The sequence below is a fragment of the Gossypium arboreum genome, chromosome 8 (genome assembly GCF_025698485.1).
Source record: "Gossypium arboreum isolate Shixiya-1 chromosome 8, ASM2569848v2, whole genome shotgun sequence".
Lineage (NCBI taxonomy): Eukaryota > Viridiplantae > Streptophyta > Magnoliopsida > Malvales > Malvaceae > Gossypium > Gossypium arboreum.
In genome coordinates this window covers 134456993-134475584 of record NC_069077.1, presented here as the reverse complement: position 1 = coordinate 134475584, position 18592 = coordinate 134456993, and the positions used below count along the sequence as shown (strand labels likewise).

General features: G+C 30.2%; 1 protein-coding gene and 1 non-coding gene across 2 annotated transcripts; both read left to right on the top strand.

The window, feature by feature from the left end:
- The first annotated feature begins 1086 nt into the window (after positions 1-1086).
- On the top strand, positions 1087-1193 carry LOC128280184 (small nucleolar RNA R71). Its single transcript, XR_008270364.1, has one exon. It is a non-coding gene; the product is annotated as a small nucleolar RNA R71 (small nucleolar RNA).
- A 14216-nt stretch (positions 1194-15409) lies between these two features.
- LOC108469366 (phospholipase A1-II 7-like) lies at positions 15410-17495 on the top strand. The gene is made up of 2 exons (XM_017770257.2): positions 15410-16060; positions 16491-17495. Exons 1-2 carry the CDS (start codon positions 15542-15544, stop codon positions 17211-17213), a joined length of 1242 nt encoding a protein of 413 aa, XP_017625746.1. The 5' UTR covers positions 15410-15541; the 3' UTR covers positions 17214-17495.
- The last annotated feature ends 1097 nt before the right edge of the window (positions 17496-18592 follow it).

The following is an 18592-nucleotide window of genomic DNA, read 5'->3' as shown; positions in this document are numbered from 1 at the left end:
TGTAGAATAGTTGAGCAGACTGCATTTAACTCCACATACGATGACTCATCTAACTTCTATTTATTTGTCAGAAGTTCTTTTAAAAATTTAACTGCGTTTAGCATTTGTGAAAGAGCTTCAATGAACGGTAAGTTAATATGTAATTTTTTAAGTAGTTTAAGGAATTTATCGAATTGTTTGTCTGTGTGGTCTTTCATTTTTGCATTAGGATATGGTACACGAGGTTTTTATTCTTTGTTTACCAACTTTTGTGTGCCGTGATTCATCTCATCATTACCATTACTTACCACAGCTTCGTTCCTCATTTCAAATTTAGATTCAACTAACCCTTCTTCGTCGCGCACAGTGATGGAATGGAGTTGCTCCCTTAGGTTAGTTTCTGTGTTATTAGGTATGCTACCTTGTGATCGTTCAAAAATCAACTTAGCGAGCTATCCTATTTGAGTTTCGAGCCCTTGAATTGATGCTTGCTGATTCTTAAGCACTGTTTCGATATTCTGAAAACAAGTTTCTGACACCGAGATGAATTTTGTGAGCATCTCTTCGAGGTTCGGTTTCTTCTCTTGTTGATAAGGTGGTTGTTGAAAACCTGGAGGATGCTGTGGTTTTTGATTTCCTTGACCACTCTACGAGAAATTAGGATGGTTCCTTCAACTTGCATTAAAAGTGTTACTATACGAATTATTTTGAGGTCTAGAATTATTATCTATATAGTGGACTTGTTCCTTCTCTTTGCTAGGGTTGAAGGATGGATAATCTGTGTTGTGCACTCCTCTTCCATTTGAATCACACCTCATCACTAGATGTACCTGAGTAGAACCATACAAACCATCAATCTTTTTATTTAAAAGTTTTACCTGGTTAGATAGTATAGTGACCGCGTCGAGGTTGAAAACACCAACTATTTTTGTCGGCTTTGTTCTCATGACTTGCCACTGATAGTTACTCAGTGACATCTCTTCAATAAATTTATAAGCCTCTTTAGGTGTTTTGTTATTTAAAGTTCCACCAGCAGCTGCGTCAATAAGTTGCCTTGTTAAGGGGTTCACACCATTATAAAAAGTCTGAACCTGCAGCCATAGAGGTAACCCATGATGAGGACACCTTCTTAATAAGTCCTTGTATCTCTCCCATGCATCATAAAGAGTTTCTAGATCCATCTGTACAAAAGAAGAGATATCATTCCTTAATTTAGCCATTTTAGCCGGTGAAAAATATTTAAGTAAAAATTTTTCGGTCATTTGTTCCCAAGTAGTGATTAATCCTCGTGGTAACAAGTTCAACCACTGTTTAGCCTTATTCCTTAATAAAAAGGGAAATAACCGAAGGCAAATGGCATCATCAGAAACACCATTAATCTTAAATATGTCGCAGAATTCCAGAAAATTTGCTAAATGAGTGTTTGGATCCTCGTCCTGCAAACCATCAACTGAACAAACTGTTGTATCATTTGAATCGTGTTAGGTTTTAGTTCAAAATTATTTGTAGAAACAACAGGTCCAACTATACTCGATTCAGTTCATGTTAAAGTAGGTTTAGCATAATCATACATAGTACGAGGAGCGGGATTCTGATCTACTGGATTTGCAGCAACCACAGGAGGCAGCGGATTATTCTGATTTTCATCCATCTCCTCGGTATTAGTGTGAATATTGCCCCCTCGCTCTTCCTCTATGTATTGTAGACTTCGCCTTATTTCTCTTCAATTTCTGCGAGCTGTGCTCTCGATCTCACTATCAAAAAGCAAAGGTCCTGATGGGTTTCTTCTAATCATAAACTATAAAAACCTGCCAGAAGTAAATAGAAGAAAATTTAGTAATTAAATTGAAATAAAAATAAAAAATGGATAAAGTAATAAAAATTAAGCGTTCCTAATATCTTAGTTCCCCGGCAACGATGCCAAAAACTTGATGGTCATGAAACTAACTCAAAATTCGACTAAGGCAAGTGCACCTATCGAACAGTAGTATAGCTATGGTGAGACCGGGAATATCGTATACACGAGGACTAAAAGTACTAGTAATTACTATCTTTTTATTATCTAGCTTAACAATTAAGAGAGTGTTTTATCTAAGACTAATTATCTAATTAACTAAGATTATGACAAAGATTAAGGTTGGAAAATACTTTTGGAAAACCGATGGAGAAGACAATACCCAAGGAAGAATCTACCTAGACTTCACTTATCACTTCTGAATTAGATGATTTATTCACTTGACTTAATCCGTAGAAATCCTTGATTTATGTTAATATCTCACTCGAGACTAAGAATAACTGACTCTAGGTTGGTTAATCGAAATCTCTTTCTAATTAAAACCCCTATTGTCGCATTAACTCGATCTATAGATTCCATTATTAGATTTGACTCTAATCCGGCAGATTTATGTCGTCCTATCTCTAGGATTGCATGCAACTCCGCTTAATTATGGATGATCTACTCTTAAATAGGGACTTTTGCTCCACTGAATAAGCACATCAAAACCTAAATTAATATCCTGGAATATTAAAGCAAGGGTTAAAACTCACAATTAAGAATAAGAACAAGTATTTATCATATAATTCAAATAGTAATAAGATTCGTCTTAGGTTTCATCTCCCTTAGGTATTTAGGGAGTTTAGTTCATAATAATGGAAAACATCTCAATATTGGGAAAACAACAAAACATAAAGAAACCCAAAGAACTTCTAGGGAAATTGAATGGAGATCTTCAGTCTTGAAGTAGATCCTACTTCCGAGCTGATTCCGATGGCTATCCTTAAATATTTTCTGCCTTCCACTCTGCGTGTCTTCTTTGATCTTCTTCAAGGGTGTTTATATAGGCTTTGGAATGCCCAAAATAGCCTAAAATTACCCTTTTCTGAATAGAATTAGACTTTGGCTCGACAGGGACACGGCCGTGTGCCACGCCCGTGTGAAGGTGCTCAGGCCGTGTGCAATTCTGACTTGGTTTAATGTCGACACGGCCATGCCACACGGGCGTGTGGCCTGCTCGTGTGTCACACACGGGCGTGTGGTTTACCAATGTGAAAATGCTTAGGCCGTGTGAAACAATGAAGTAGGCCCAATTTGTTCGTTTTTGGCCTGTTTCATGCTCTTTTTGCTAAACCGTATACTAAATCATCCAAAAATATGCCAAGCATAGGATAAAAATATGTATATATTATGGTTTATCAGAATTACCCTGATGAAACTTCATAAATGTAACAGCCTAATTTTCAGTGGTGTCGGAATAGTGATTCGAGATCACTAAATCAGACAAATGAGTAGGAAATATTATTAATTTAGTGAGTATAAGTTAAATGTGAAGTTAGGAAAAATTTTGAAGTAGTGAATAGTATACTAAAAATAAATATTAAAATAATTAGAATCGAAAACGAGGTATCGAGACCTCGAGAATTTTAAATCGAGCCATAAATATTTTTATAAATATTTATGGAGTGTTAATAAGTCAGCATTAAAGTTTCGTCAAGAAATTTTAAAGTTCTGATAGTTAATTAAACAAAAAGGACTAAATTGTATTAAATGCAAAATTGTGGGAAATGATTAAATAGCTTAAATGATAAAAGAAAGAGAGTTTAAAAGGAAAATAGACCCGAGGTCTCTTTGGGCTGGACGGCAATGGCATGAAATCAGCAAGAAAATAAGGAGAATTAAGGGTAAAATTGGAAAATTGTAAAATTTACTTAATAAAGCTAGGACTAAAGTAGAATTATCTAGATTTCTCTTTATTTTTCTGCATTCTCATCAGAAAAAACACCATGGAAGAGTTCACTTAAGCTTGTTTTTCATATTTTTACTTCAAGTAAGTTCAATTCTTGATTTTTTCTTGAATTTTTTGTGTTTTTGTGACTTTTACAACTAGGTCCACTTGTTAAATTCATTAGTTTTTGATTCTATGAAAGAAATTGAAAGTTTCTATGAATATGTTATGGAAGTATATGATGATTTGGCATGGAATTAGAGCTTTAAATTCTTTATATGCTGATTTTATTGAAAGAATTGAATAGAAAGTGAATGTTTGAGACCTAATTGTAAAAGAGTTTGATGTTAGAGTTTTATGTAGAAATTCTGAATTTTAATAGTTATGAAATAACTTATAATGTCTAGGAAAAGTATTAATTGAGAAAATTATCTTAATTGAGGGGTTAATTGAGTAAGGACTGAATTGTATGAATTGTGAACTTTGGGGCAAAATGGAAATCAACATTTTGCACTAAAACTGTTTTGGACAGCAGCAGTAGTCTAACTTTGAAAAATCACCAAAAATTGTAGAAATGAAATTAGAGGATGGATAAAATATGAAATTAAAGCTTATTGAGTCTAGTTTGTTATAGAAGAAATGATGTAATCAATGGAATTGTAAATCATGAGATATGATAAATTTTGTGAGATAAGGTCAGAATGATTTCGAGTTCCCCTGTTCTGACTTTGTAAAATCATAAAAAATTGGATAAAAATAATTAGGGGCTTAAATTTATATGTTTAGAATCCTGAATGAGTCTATTTTCAATAGAAACAAATGGGAACTTCATTTAAATCCTGTACAAGGAGATAATTAATTTTTAGTGAAGAAGGGTCGGAACTGTCAGACAGCAGAACATGGGAGACTTCAATGAATAAACTGTATTAATTGGCCCAACCAAAAATTATGAAATTTTTATGGTAAGAAGATATGTGAGTCTAGTTTTAGGAAAAATTAGCAGGTCTTAATTTGGAGTTCTGTAGCTTCAGATATAAATAATTTAGTGACTATGACACGGGTGGATAGCTTGAATATTCACATAAGTAATTAGTGAAAATTATGGATAAAGTTACTTACAAGTGTGTTATTTATACCAAGGATGTGGATGGAGAGGAGGAAGAGGAAAAAATATATGAATGACTCCTGTATAAATTGATCACATGTCCGATTATAATCGATAAGTGTTGGATTAGAAATGATATAAAGTTTTATTTGGAATATTTATTATGAAATTATGATTATCGTTATAATACAAAAATTGAACTTGTGAGTTTATATGGCTAAATTTTGGTGATTATTTGTTAATTTTATGAATTTCATGATGTGTTATTTCATATGTATTAATGATAAAATCGTGAATAATGTAAAAGCATGAAAATTGAATAAATGATCAAATTGAGCATTTCAGTTCAGTGACAAGATTAATTGAAGGAAAAGACCATGGTTGGACCATGGCAACAAGTGATAAGTGATAGCTTCGGCTACACTTATCTGATCAAAGACAAGTGAAAGTGATAAGTGATAGCTTCGGCTACACTTATCTGATCAAGGACAAATGACAAGTGAAAAGTGGTAGCTTCGGCTACCTGATCAGTGAAAAGTGGTAGCTTCTGCTACCTGATCAGTGAAAAGTGGTAGCTCCGGTTACCTGATCAGTGAAAAATGGTAGATCCGGTTACCTGATCAGTGAATAGTGGTAGCTTCGGCTACAAGTGACAAGTGATTTCCATATAAGACCATATTTGGGATATGGCATCGGTGTGATATATGCTACTGTATAAGACCATATCTGGGATATGGCATCAGTGAGATATGTGATTCGTGTATGACCATAGCTGGGCTATGGCATCGATATGTGATATGTGATTACGTGTAAGACCATAGCTGGGCTATGGCATCGATATATGAATATGTGTAAGATCATAGCTGGGCTATGGCATCATTATGTGAAGATGTGTAAGACCATAGTTGAACTATGGCATCGAGAAAACGAAGTACTCAATTCCGTAAGACGTTCACTAATTTGATATGTATTGATAATTCAAACGTATTAATGAATAAAGTTCCGACATGGAATAAATTGAATACAGGACAAATAATTATGAAATTGAACTTGGAATTCATGAAAATAACGGTTATTGATATATGGAGACATGAGACATTGGTATATGAATATGGAAAATGTTTGATAAATGTGTTTATTCATAATTATGGAATTATATACCTCATGTTTACTATTTGCATAAAGATGATATTTCAAATACTTTAGTTATTTAAGCTTAAATATGAAACAAGATGAAATCAAGATAAGTTGTTATAAAAATATATTTAGATTACGAGATATGGCTGATATATGTTGTATGATTACATAACGTGAAATTGTGTATATATATGAGAAATTTAATGAGAAATGAGCCCATACACATTTCTTGTTATTTATATGAAGTGTACGACTGACAAGGGTGATGAAGTTATAAACAGAGAGTTACACGGGTTGAAAACACAGGCGTGTGACTCTCCAAAGTGTGAAAATTTTTTAAGTGTTGCAAAAGTTTCATATGTTTACGGTTTGGTCCCGAGCCACCCTGAATGTATGTTTTGGGCCCTATAGGCTCATATAAGGGACGTTAAATATATGTATGAAAGTTTTTAATTTAGAAGAAATTTTATGGATGATTTTTACATGATTGATCATATTAAGTTCGGTAATGCCTCCTACCCTATTCTAGGCTCGAAATAGGGGTAGGGGGTGTTACAATAAATGTATCATACACATGGTTAGAGGTTGATTTCTAATGATTCCAATATCCAACATTTGTTGTAGGCTCGAAGATACATGTGACATAAGTTTAGCTTGGAAAAGTAACCTGATGTTGTTTTATAGGTTTAGCTTGGACAAGTAATCTTATATGTATATACAGAATTGACCAACTCTCTGATATGTCGATAAAGGTTTAGCCCGAATGGGTAACCTGACACTAACATATGTTCTGCTTGAACAAGCAACCCGAGGTGTTTAAAGGTTTAGCTTGAATGGGTAACCTAACCAGTACATTACAACTTTGGCCAAACTACTTGATGTGTTAATAAAAGTTTTACCCCGGACGGGTAACTTGATGTTGGAAAAACAGGTTTGGCAAAGCAGCGAAAAATAGTTTTAAAGAAAAAATAAAGATTTTAATTTTTTTTCAAAAACTAGAACTTATTTGTGATATCTAAAGTAATAAACACTTAATCAAAATTGTACATTTTCAATTTGTTTAGGATAAACACTTCGAGTAGTCTTCTCACTATTCTCAAACTCACGTCTGCTGAGTGTGGGCTCATTTCGAATCAGAAATTTTTTTCAAAAAATTACCAGTGGGGTAATTTTGTAAATTCTCTAAACTCTGAGGTCAAGTTGTAAATATGAAAAATATTTCAAAAATTTTCTAAAATAATTTTTTCAAATAATTTTCTCTCTACAACTTTTACTTTAATTCAAATGTGTGAAAAATAATAACTCATAACTCTTTTTATATAAGGAGCAATTATAATTAAACTTAATCACTTTAATATTAAATTAAATTAAATATTTATCTTTTAGAAAAAGATAAATATTTAATTTAATTTAATATTAAAACTATTAAAATAATATTATTTTTGGAATAGTTAATTTGAAATCAAATTATCCGGTAGAGTCCCAGTAGGAGTGTAATTTTTCCTCTACTTAACCACCGAATAGTCACTGCCACCAACCATCTACCAGCCACTAGAATGTCGTTGTTGCAGTAGCCGACACCGCAATGCTCGATGGTGCAGACACGGTACCCTCACAGTACCCTGAGTCAATTTGGTCCGGGCTAATGACTGCCCGACCGATCTGGTCCAGCCACCGATTGGACCGTCAGCCCGATTTCAGATACCATGCCTGGTTTGACTAGTTATTGGGTCTCGATCTCAATTTTGGGTTCTCAATCCCAATTTTTTATCTCAAGTCCAATTTTTAAGTTCAATTACCTATTGGGCCAATTGTCTGACTTGCAAATTAACTTCCAAAAATATCATATTAATTTTAATTTATTTGATTAATTTAATTTTACTTGATCAAAATTAATTTTTCTAAAAATCACTTAGATTTTCCAAATTAATTTTTCAAAAAAAATTATTTAATCAAATTCTCTAATTGAACAATTCTCACGACCACCTAATTTAATTCCACATCGAATAAATCGACTCAATTAAATTATTCCCAAAGTCGTAGAATTTTCTTCTGATTCAAATGCAATTCGGTCAAGCTTTTGTTGAGTTAGCGGAAGGACCAATCGGATATATACAATTAGGCTCTAGTGTGCAATTATGTCCAGAAGCATCATTCTGATAATTCGCAATTACTTTATCATGAAGTTAGTCCATAAGAAGTACCATGATTGAAAACTCCTTATTGTATACTCTTTAAGAAAGCAATTCATCCAACTAATTTGTCTAATGGCCTTGTCATGTGTGTGTTACCCTCATATGATATCCTTGATTCTTTTGAGTTAAATTTGTTCACTCAACACAATCATATTTTATCTCATTGTCACCATTGTGTTTTCTTAATGATTAATATGATCATTGTCAACAAATGACAGTGATAAATTGCTCGTTCGAGAACTAGCAACACGTGGCCACGTTCCATATTTATCAATCCACACAATGCCAATGAGAGGATATCATTAACTCTTTAATTGAGTTATTAATTCCATTGTTGCTAGTAAAGTCATGCCATAGACAAGTTATGTACCCAACATACTGGCTATAAGCTTGATCGTCTTTAGAGCATAAGCCTTCACTTATATCAAAGCACATGAGTTGCACACGATGATCAATTATTAACTCAGGATTTAAGTAAATCACAGCATGAATGTCACAAGTAAATTAATTCACAAACGAATTCAGAATTAATTCATCTTGGGTCCAGTCCAATGTATCATTCTACCATTGAATACATCTATATTACTACCGGTGGAGTCAACTACTCCGATGGCCAAGACTATTCATCTCCCCAATTGTATACGACATAATAATCTTTCTAATTATTTGAATGAACACTCATTTTGATTTTTTTACGGGATTACAGACTTGTTTAGATTATCTACTGAAGTAAGTTATCTTTCTCGCAATGTAAATGTTTTTACAGTGCCACTTATCATCAATTTGAACTTAGACAATTAATGAGTTAATATTTTTTTGTCACGGTTTTGCTATGCATGCAAAACATGAAAAACAGAAACACAAAAATCATAATAGTGAAATGTGAAATTAACTTTATTTATTTATTCATTGTTCAAATAAATATAAAACAATTACATGTTTACTACAATATGAGCACATTTCCCAATAGTTTGAACAGGTTCAAATGATGTCAAAAGCATTCCTTAGCCTATTTGATTGTTTAGTTTGAAGTAAGTACCAAATAGCCAAATTTGGCCAAAAACAGGTTTCTTGTCCGATGTTGATCTTCTCTCATCACAACATTGGCCAACAGATTGTGACATCCCAACGTTGAGTGGTCTGATGTCATGAAGTGACATTTTGTTTGGCGACATCAGAATGTGGAGAAAATATCGTTAGGACGTCGACCTTATATTTTTCAAACTTTGTAGTTTGGTCTTTATTTAATCCCGAGTTAACTTTAGAGCTCATGAAAGCTCGTAGCTCGGGAAATATTTAAATTTGTTCTAAATGAATTGTATTATGATTGGTAATGATTTTCGATTTGAATTATCTGTTAAAGTTCTATAACTATTCCATTTTGTACTGTAGCATTTTGTAGCTTAGTATCGAAAATCGAGACGGGCTAGGGGTGTCACATGGTACTTTAGTTTGACTTTAATATTCAATGTAGTGCCAAAAATGTTTTTGTGTTCAAGTTGGTAACTAAGTTTGGCTTCTATTACACAAAATGTGCCATTAGACAAAGAAGTTAACTTTTTTTTTCCAATGAATATTTGACATGTGATAAATCCAAAATTTGACATGTAGCGATGATATGTCATCATCCAAAAATCTATGAAAAAGAAAAAAGAAAAAGAAACATACATATTAAAAACTTATTTGTATATGTTTCATAATGTTTTATAAAAGACAAATAAAAAATTATAAATGTTATGAATATCTTATTAAGTGATGACCATCATGATCAAGATAAAGTTTTGATGTACTTTAAATTCTAATAGTTATTAGAATTAGATCTCTACTTCTTTTATACTTCTTATGCCCGTAAATAGAGAATCGATAAAGCATTGTAATAACCCTTTTTAATCAATAAAGTACATTCTATATTGCTTTCATATTTTATTTATTCTTTATTCTCCTATTTCTCTTTATTTTATAACATGTTATCAAGACAAATATTTTTGAACTATCTCATACCTTCTAGCGATGGCGATGATGTTAAAGAGCTTGGTATATTTTACTATGTTTTATTTATTTTTATTATAATTGGAGACTAATTATGACAACATTAATAGATAGATTATGATTTAAAATCCACGCATGTTTGCGATGGTGATTATGAAATAAAGAATATATTGGGATGTTTATAAGTTCATCCTAGTAAATCTATTGCATTCCCCGAAGTGAATGTAAACATAAAAAAAATAAAATAAAAGATATACTCATGGACCACTAAAAGTGGGAACATAGTAATAAATAAGAGAACAATGAGAGTTCTCAGGATAACTTTTCAAAGGGTAAAGATAACTTATGTTATCAATGTGATATGAAAAATTATTGGCCACATATGTAGCGTATGCCCAAATATTTTGTTTATGTTAATATTCTTTGAGGAATAATATGAAAATGTAGTAATGAATTCTATCATTACAGATAGAAAATATTTATCTTTTTGGTACAAAATAAATAAATATTATTCCAATATTTGATAATACAAAATTAGTTGAAAGCTCCAAAAGAGCTAATATATCACTATATAAAAACACAAAACTTGTGATTGTGATGGTTAATCCATTGATTTTAAAAGATATTTATAGTGGATCTCATAATAATAGTGAATGAGGAAAATATTATATCTCATATGAATAAATAAAGGGGACTGGGTTACTAATGAATAAGATTCATTCTCAAAGTTTGCTATTAATAAATTTTTGGGCATTTGAAGATTTTGACATATTCCTTAAAGTGAATCTTGCATACATTTATTAGAAAATTATATTTATTGACTTGGTGGCATTATAGACTTCATATTGATTTAGACATTTCCAGTAGTAAATGTCACAATAATACTTATATGTGTTTATTACTTGGTGTGACCAATTAGACTATCCTGGATCTTATATGATGTGAAAATTAATTGAGAATTCATATGGACATCCATTAAAGAACCAGAAGATTCTTTAATTTAAAGAATTCTCATTTGTTGCTTGTTCTCAATAAAATTTGGTTCTTAGAAACTTACTAGCTAAAGTTAAGATTTAATGTCTTGCATTTCTAAAATGAATATGGGCACATTCATCCACCATGTGGATGGTTTTGATATTATATGATTTTGGTAGATGCATCTACAAAATAATCACATGCGTTATCAACTCACAACTTTCCATTTCAGCATGAGATTCATGCTTGTATTGATTTACATGTTGTACGCATCAAGCCAATAAATTATAAATACTCCCCATTACAATTGGTTTTTAGTCAAGAGCCAAATATTTTCCATCTTACAATTTTTGGATGTGCGGCATATGTTCCAACTGCTCCACCACAATGCACAAGTCATAATAAGAGATTGAGAATATATATTTATATGAGTCTTCTTATAATATTTTTGAGTAATTAATTCGAGATTTAATTGTGACATGAGTTGTCAGTTTTTCCAACATTAGGGGGAGAGAAACAATAACTTGTAATGAGTTAGGGGGCCGGAGAGTAATTGAACCAGAAGTTCAATAAGGATAACCCATTACAAGTTAACTGTTAGATGTATTTACAACCTTAATGAGAATAACCAAGTGTTATATACCATCTAATATTTTAATTTGAATCAAAGTCCTAGTAGGACAATCAATTAGAATAAATAATAGATTGATCGGTTCCAAATATGAAAATTATTCTAGATGGTCATCTAGTGGAGGTGGGTGCTCCAAAAGAGACCCAAGACATAACTAATAGGTAAAACTTCAGAAGAGATTTAGGTACCTGAAAGTGAATTTTAAAATAATGAAAATAAGAGATCTCAATAAGTTATGTCAATTCGAGAAAATGTGGAACCGAATAATAAAAGTGGTCGACATGATTTTGCAGGCAATATTATTATTGAAATAATGAAATAAAAGGAGGATATTGAATAAATCTATTGATAAATATAGATATGGAATAAATTGATCAAAATAGAAAGGCACAACTTAAGTACAATTAAATTTGTGGAGTTTTTGGACCAGTAGTCCAAATATCTAAAGGTATAAAGCCAATGAGGGTGCAAATGAAGTGGTTTTGCAAAAGCAAAATAAAAAATATAAAGTTTTTCGCTAAGTACTGGTATTGATTATGAAAAGAAATAATATTCTTTTGTGGTGGATGCAATAACCTTTAGATATGTTATTAAATTGACAATTTCATAAAAGATTTAAGTTATGCCTAATGGTTGTTGTTACAACCTTTATAAATCACTATATAGTAAAGTTTATATTAAAATCCTTGAAGGATTTAGAATGCTAGAAGCATATTGAAATTATTTGGAAATTATTCATTTATATGAATTGAAATAATTTGAACATATGTGGTAAATTTGAATAGTTAAAGGAGGATTATAAAATAATCCAAAATACCTATTTGTGTTTGTATATAAGAATCATGATTAAAGTTTGTTATGATTATTGTTGAATCTCCTGAAGAGATCAAAATATATTTCCCCAAATTTCCCTCACTCATGACTTTTAAAAGAATGGTAATATAAATGCTTAGCAAATATATTCAAATAGTCATTTGAAAAACTAGTATTCAAGATTGAAGATGTAGAATATGATAAAATATGTGATGTTTTCATGAGGAGGAGTAAATACGCGTTGTACTCTTTTTTCCTTAACCAAGGTTTTGTCCCATTGAATTTTCCTGGTAAGATTTTTAATGAGGCAACATATTATGCGTATTATAGATTGTGTACTCTTTTTCCTTTATTAGGTTTTTATCCTACAAGGTTTTTTCTAATAAGGTTTTAACAAGACACATTATCTATCAATGGACATCCAATGGACATCCAATGAGGCACATTATCTACTTTAAATTCTAATAGTTATTAGAATTAGATCTCTACTTCTTTTATATTTCTTATGCCTATAAATAGAGGCTCTGATGAAGCATTGTAATCACCTTTTTTTATCAATAAAGTACATTCTATATTACTTTCATATTTTATTTGTTCTTTATTCTCTCCATCTCTCTTTATTTTACAACTATAAAAATAATTTTAATTATTATATAAAAAATTAAACAACAACCATGAAAATATTCATTAAATCATGTATTCTATTTACATTTTATAAAATAAAATATAATTTTTACATAAAATAAAACTTTTAAATAATTTTGATTAGTTTGTCCTAAATACCATTTTATGTAATAATATCCATACTTAAAGTATCAATCTAAACGAATAAACATTTGGGTGCCACATTAAGCCAAACTTAATTAAGGCATCCCCTACACTCATTTTATTGTCGATAAAAGCTTAATCTTTTTAAAATTTTTGGCTGCCTTATTTCCAATCGATTAGTTAGGTATGAACATGTACAGCCACATCTATATACCTATATATATAATAGGAGGGTCCAAAGGACGTTAACATGTGTATCACTCTATCTTTTTATATTATAAAGAAAATGGTGAAATTTCAACTTTAGTCTTTATGTTATTCTCAAATTTAAATTATATAACAATAGTTAAATATTAATTTGAGTCTCTATATTACACTCAAATTTTAAATTTTAATTTTAAACTTTAATTTTTTAGCATAATTTGGTATCTCATTTTTACAATGCCATTTATTAGCCCAAATACTTTATTTTGATTATAATGTCGATGTAACTCTTAAGAGTTGCTAACACTATTAAAATTATTTGTTAAATTCAAGTCCATTGCAAATATTTTTTTGTTACATAATTATGAAGTGAATATTTTTTAATTTTAAAATGTCACATCAATAAATTTAACAGATGCATTTAATGGTATTAACAAATGGATTTAAATTTTTAATTTAAAAATAGAGGAATTGGATTCTAAAAATTAAAAATACAAAAACTAAATTTCAAATATATAAAAACACAAATATTTAAAGTATATTTTAATACTCAATTATTTACTCTATATTTAAAGCATAGTGAAGCATAATAAAATCCCTGGTAAGATTGAAAGGACCTTCCTCCATGCTCTTTTTTATCTTCATTTACAAAAATGGTTTAATTTCAACTTTAGTCTTTCTATTATACTTAAATTTGAAATTTAATCATTATATTTTAATTTTTAATATACTTTAGTTTTATATTTTTATAATGTTATTAATTAGTCTAAATGATTAATATAGTTAAATTTTCAATTAAAATGTAACGTGGTTATATATAATTTGAATACTTTAAGGATCTTAGAGTCAAACACATCTTTTGAATTTGTCTTGCTTTTTTTACATTATCGACCATGGTCAAATTTCAATTTTAGACACTATACTATGCTAAAACTTGGTTTAAATCCATATACTTTAATTTTTGATATAATTTGGTCCTCTACTTCTATAATATCGTTAATTAGTCTAAATAGTTAATATTATTAACTAATAGTTACAATTTTGAAGTGATTTTCTTAATATCATTATTCCAACAGTACATTATTCTCAACGAGTTCAAACATGTTTTTAAGAAAAAAATTCACATTAGTATTTTCAACATAATGTTTATTACATCACTACTGAAGTGAATTTTTTAGTTTTAAAATGTCACGCTATTGAATTTAATTGAAAATTTAATGGTGGTAACAACTAAACCTGAATTTTTAATTTTGAAAAGTAGAGGAACTAAATTATAATATTTCATTAAAATTTAAAAATTAATAGTTTTCATAATTTTTAAATAAAAGTATAATTTTATAAAACATAAATTTCTTTATAAAAAAATTTTAATAATTTTATAAACAAATAAATAAAAATCATGAAAATATTCATTAGGTCTCGTAAATTTCTTTTTACATTTTTATAAACTAAAAAATATATATTTTACATAAAATAAATATTTAATAATTTTAATAACTTTTAATTTTTTAGATTTTCTAATATATTCTTTAACTATCATCACATTTCAAATATTCGTTGGACCCCAAAAAAGTTAATTATTTATTAGAGGTACTAATTTGTATGACGAAAATTAAATTTAAGTATCCATTTAAATCAATAAAAATTCAGGTACCACATTAAATATTAAGTCAAACTTAGGTATAAAATGGTATGACAATTTTTTAATAATTAAGGCATATATCCTTTTATGTACGTTTTTCTGTCGTTTAAGGACTAATCTTTTCTAGTCTTCTATAGATTTGTAGTTAGCTCTTTCGAAAATATTATTTTCAAGATTGGGGTTCATTATTGAATAGATAGGTAGGAAGTTAGGAACATGTAGATTCACATTAGTTTATTGATTTTTCTGTGATATTAATGTTCCGAACAACTGTTTTTATCTATGGATGAGTGGTCTATATAAATGAACCCAACATAGCCCAGTGAATCACATCTTCACTCATAAACCACTGAAACCAAAAAGAAAAGAAAAGAAAAGAAAATGGTTAAGTCCGACATGGCATCTCAGTGGAGGGTACTGAGTGGCGAGAACGACTGGGATGGTTTACTCCAACCACTGAATCTCGATCTCCGCCACTACATTATTCACTACGGTCAAAGGGCTGGTTCTGTTGGTGATCTTTACAATCAGAACAAACATGGTGAATTCCCCAAAGATAAGTTTTTTGCAGAGGCCGGCCTTGAAAAAGGAAATGATTTCAAGTACAGCGTCACCCACTACATTCATGCAGAGTCAGATATTGTTGAGCCCTCATGGTTTGGATTTGTGGCAGTAACAACAGATGAAGGAAAGGCTGTTCTTGGAAGGAGGGACATTTTGATTGCTTGGAGAGGAACCATACATTACACTGAGTGGATTAATGATTTAATCGCTAATCCGAAATCTGCTTCAGAATTGTTCGGGACTGGCACTGAGGCGAAGGTGCACTCCGGTTTCTTGTCTCTTTATACTGGAACAAGGTCAAATTCTGCTGTTGACAACCTCAGTGCTAGACACCAGGTAATAATAATACAGTATTATATAAGTATGATTATATATATATTATCAAATTCTCTCTTATTATTATTAATCTTTTTAATACATTAATTTTTTAACAATGTTGGATCTCATAACTCGCACCGTAATCATGTGTACTTCATGCATATCTTAAAATTTATAAAATGATATTCAAAAATAAAAATAAATTCAAAAAATTAAATAGTTAATATATTTTAAAAAAATTATTAAGTAGACATGAATTTAAAATAAATATTCTTTTATTATAAAAAATCAATTTTTTAAAGGTTGATGATCTTATTTTTAAAAGTTGGAGACAAAATTAACACACAAAAGGACAATAGCATAATTTATCATTATGCCTGATATATATGGTTTCATCTATGTGTTAATTATATGTGATTGATCTCATACGTAGTGCATGCACATGTAGGTTCGAGATGCCCTAAGAGAACTGATGGACAAATACAAAGACGAGGAAATAAGCATAACTGTTACAGGATTCAGCTTGGGTGGAGCATTAGCGACCCTAAATGCAATGGACATCGTTGCCAATGGATATAACAAGCCCAGCAGCTCCCTACTGGGTGCAAACAACCCGTGCATGGTGACAACTTTCACATTCGGCAGCCCTCGGGTTGGAGACTGTGGGTTCAAACAACTATTTAAGAAACTCGTTGATCATCATCATCTTCGTCTTCTAAGAATTAGAAATGCCAATGACCCGGTTCATAAATGGCCATTTTGTACCCTTACCCATGTGGGAAAAAAGTTGACCGTTTACAGCAACGAATCACCCTACTTGAAGCAGAAGTGGCTTTTCGGAACATTGGCATGTACTTCTAATCCTCGCCCGAATGATTATCATCCAAATATTGTTACCGAGGAAGAAATAATAGCCAGCAGAGGCTTGTTTTTTAACTGGGTAGCTGACTCTGTTAGTGCCCATAATATGGATGTATACCTGCATGGGATTGCGGGGGTACAAGAGGGAACGTCTGGGTTTCATTTGGAAGTTGATCTTGATATTGCACTGGTGAATAAGTATTTAGACCGCCTGAAAGAGGAGCACGGAATTCCTGACCATTGGTGGGAAGGTGAGAATCGCAAAAGAATGGTTCAAGAGGCTAATGGCCATTGGAAGGTTAAAGGTTAAGATCTTAATACATAAGCTTTATGTATTTAAACCAAAGAAACAAATAAAGTGGCTAATCATTAACTTTGATTGGCCTAAACAATATTAATCATATTTCCTATTTTACTTGTATTTTTCTCGTGTTTGGTTTATTGGTCATGAATATTTATCTCATAATTTATGTAATAGGTTCATGATAGCATAGCAGTGATTTTCAACTATTAAGAATGTGTGAGTTGTATCGATAATGATCTTTATGTTATGTAATAATAATGACGTAATAAAAGTTATATATTGGGTAAACTCTTTAGGTGTTTTCATGACCAAACAAACCATTATACATCTCTTTATATATATATATATATATATATATACACACCATGATAATGAGGTGAAATTATACTACTAGTGTTTGTATTATATGTGTAAATTATTGATTTAGTCCCTATATATTTTAATTTTATCAATTAGTCTTTGTACTATTTGAATAGGTCAATTTTAGCTCATGTACTTCTTTAATTTTAAAATTTTAATCTTGAAGCAAATGACAATAATTAAATCTGTTTGGTTAAATTATGCCATTAGGTCTATACTATATGTAAAGTTATAGGTTTAACCCATGTTCTTCAATTTGATCATTCTTGGTCCCTGTATTTTTCAAAATTTGAAATTTGTCTTGACACAAACAACAATCATTAATTTTATCAAATGAATCTTTTCGAGAAATATATGAAAATAACAAGTGATATAACATTATACATATGATAATATGTTTATCTCATAAGATTTTGATCATAGTATAACTTAATATATGAACCTAATGGTTATAAGATTTTAAAAAAAAATCTAATGGTTAGAAGATTTAAATAAAAAATTGACCCCTACTTTTTTATTGGGTCGGTCTTGTTATTTTTAATTAAAATTTTAAAATTTTTATAAATTCTTTTATGAATTTTGTTTATAACTTTTATGATTTTTAATAATTTACAAATTTTAAAAGAGTTTAGTTGATTTTTAAATATGTTACGAAGGCTTTTTGACCCTTTAACATTATTAGTTTTGAAAACTTTTGATTTACTTCCAATTAAAGAGTAGGGATTAAATTGAATAAATATGTAAAAGTTGAGGATTAAAATTATTATTATACCTTATATATGAACACCAAAATTTAGCACAGGGGCTGCTTTGCTCATTCATCTAATATATAGAGACTAATTTGCCCATCTTTTCAATGAAAGGGCTAAATTGCAATCTAAAATATAATATAAGGAGTTTGTTGTATTTTTACCTATTTATGTTATTTATATTGCCAAGTACAGTAATATCTCTTTTATAATTATACATTTATTTTTAATATTTTTTCTATTTTATTTTAAAAACTTGTTTATAGTTAAGAATAA

Bases quoted from the DNA above. Each gene is read 5' to 3' on its own strand.
- LOC108469366 (XM_017770257.2), top strand. From the start codon at position 15,542: ATGGTTAAGTCCGACATGGCATCTCAGTGGAGGGTACTGAGTGGCGAG. The intron at 16,061-16,490 runs GTAATAATAATA...ATGCACATGTAG, and splicing joins ACCTCAGTGCTAGACACCAG to GTTCGAGATGCCCTAAGAGA.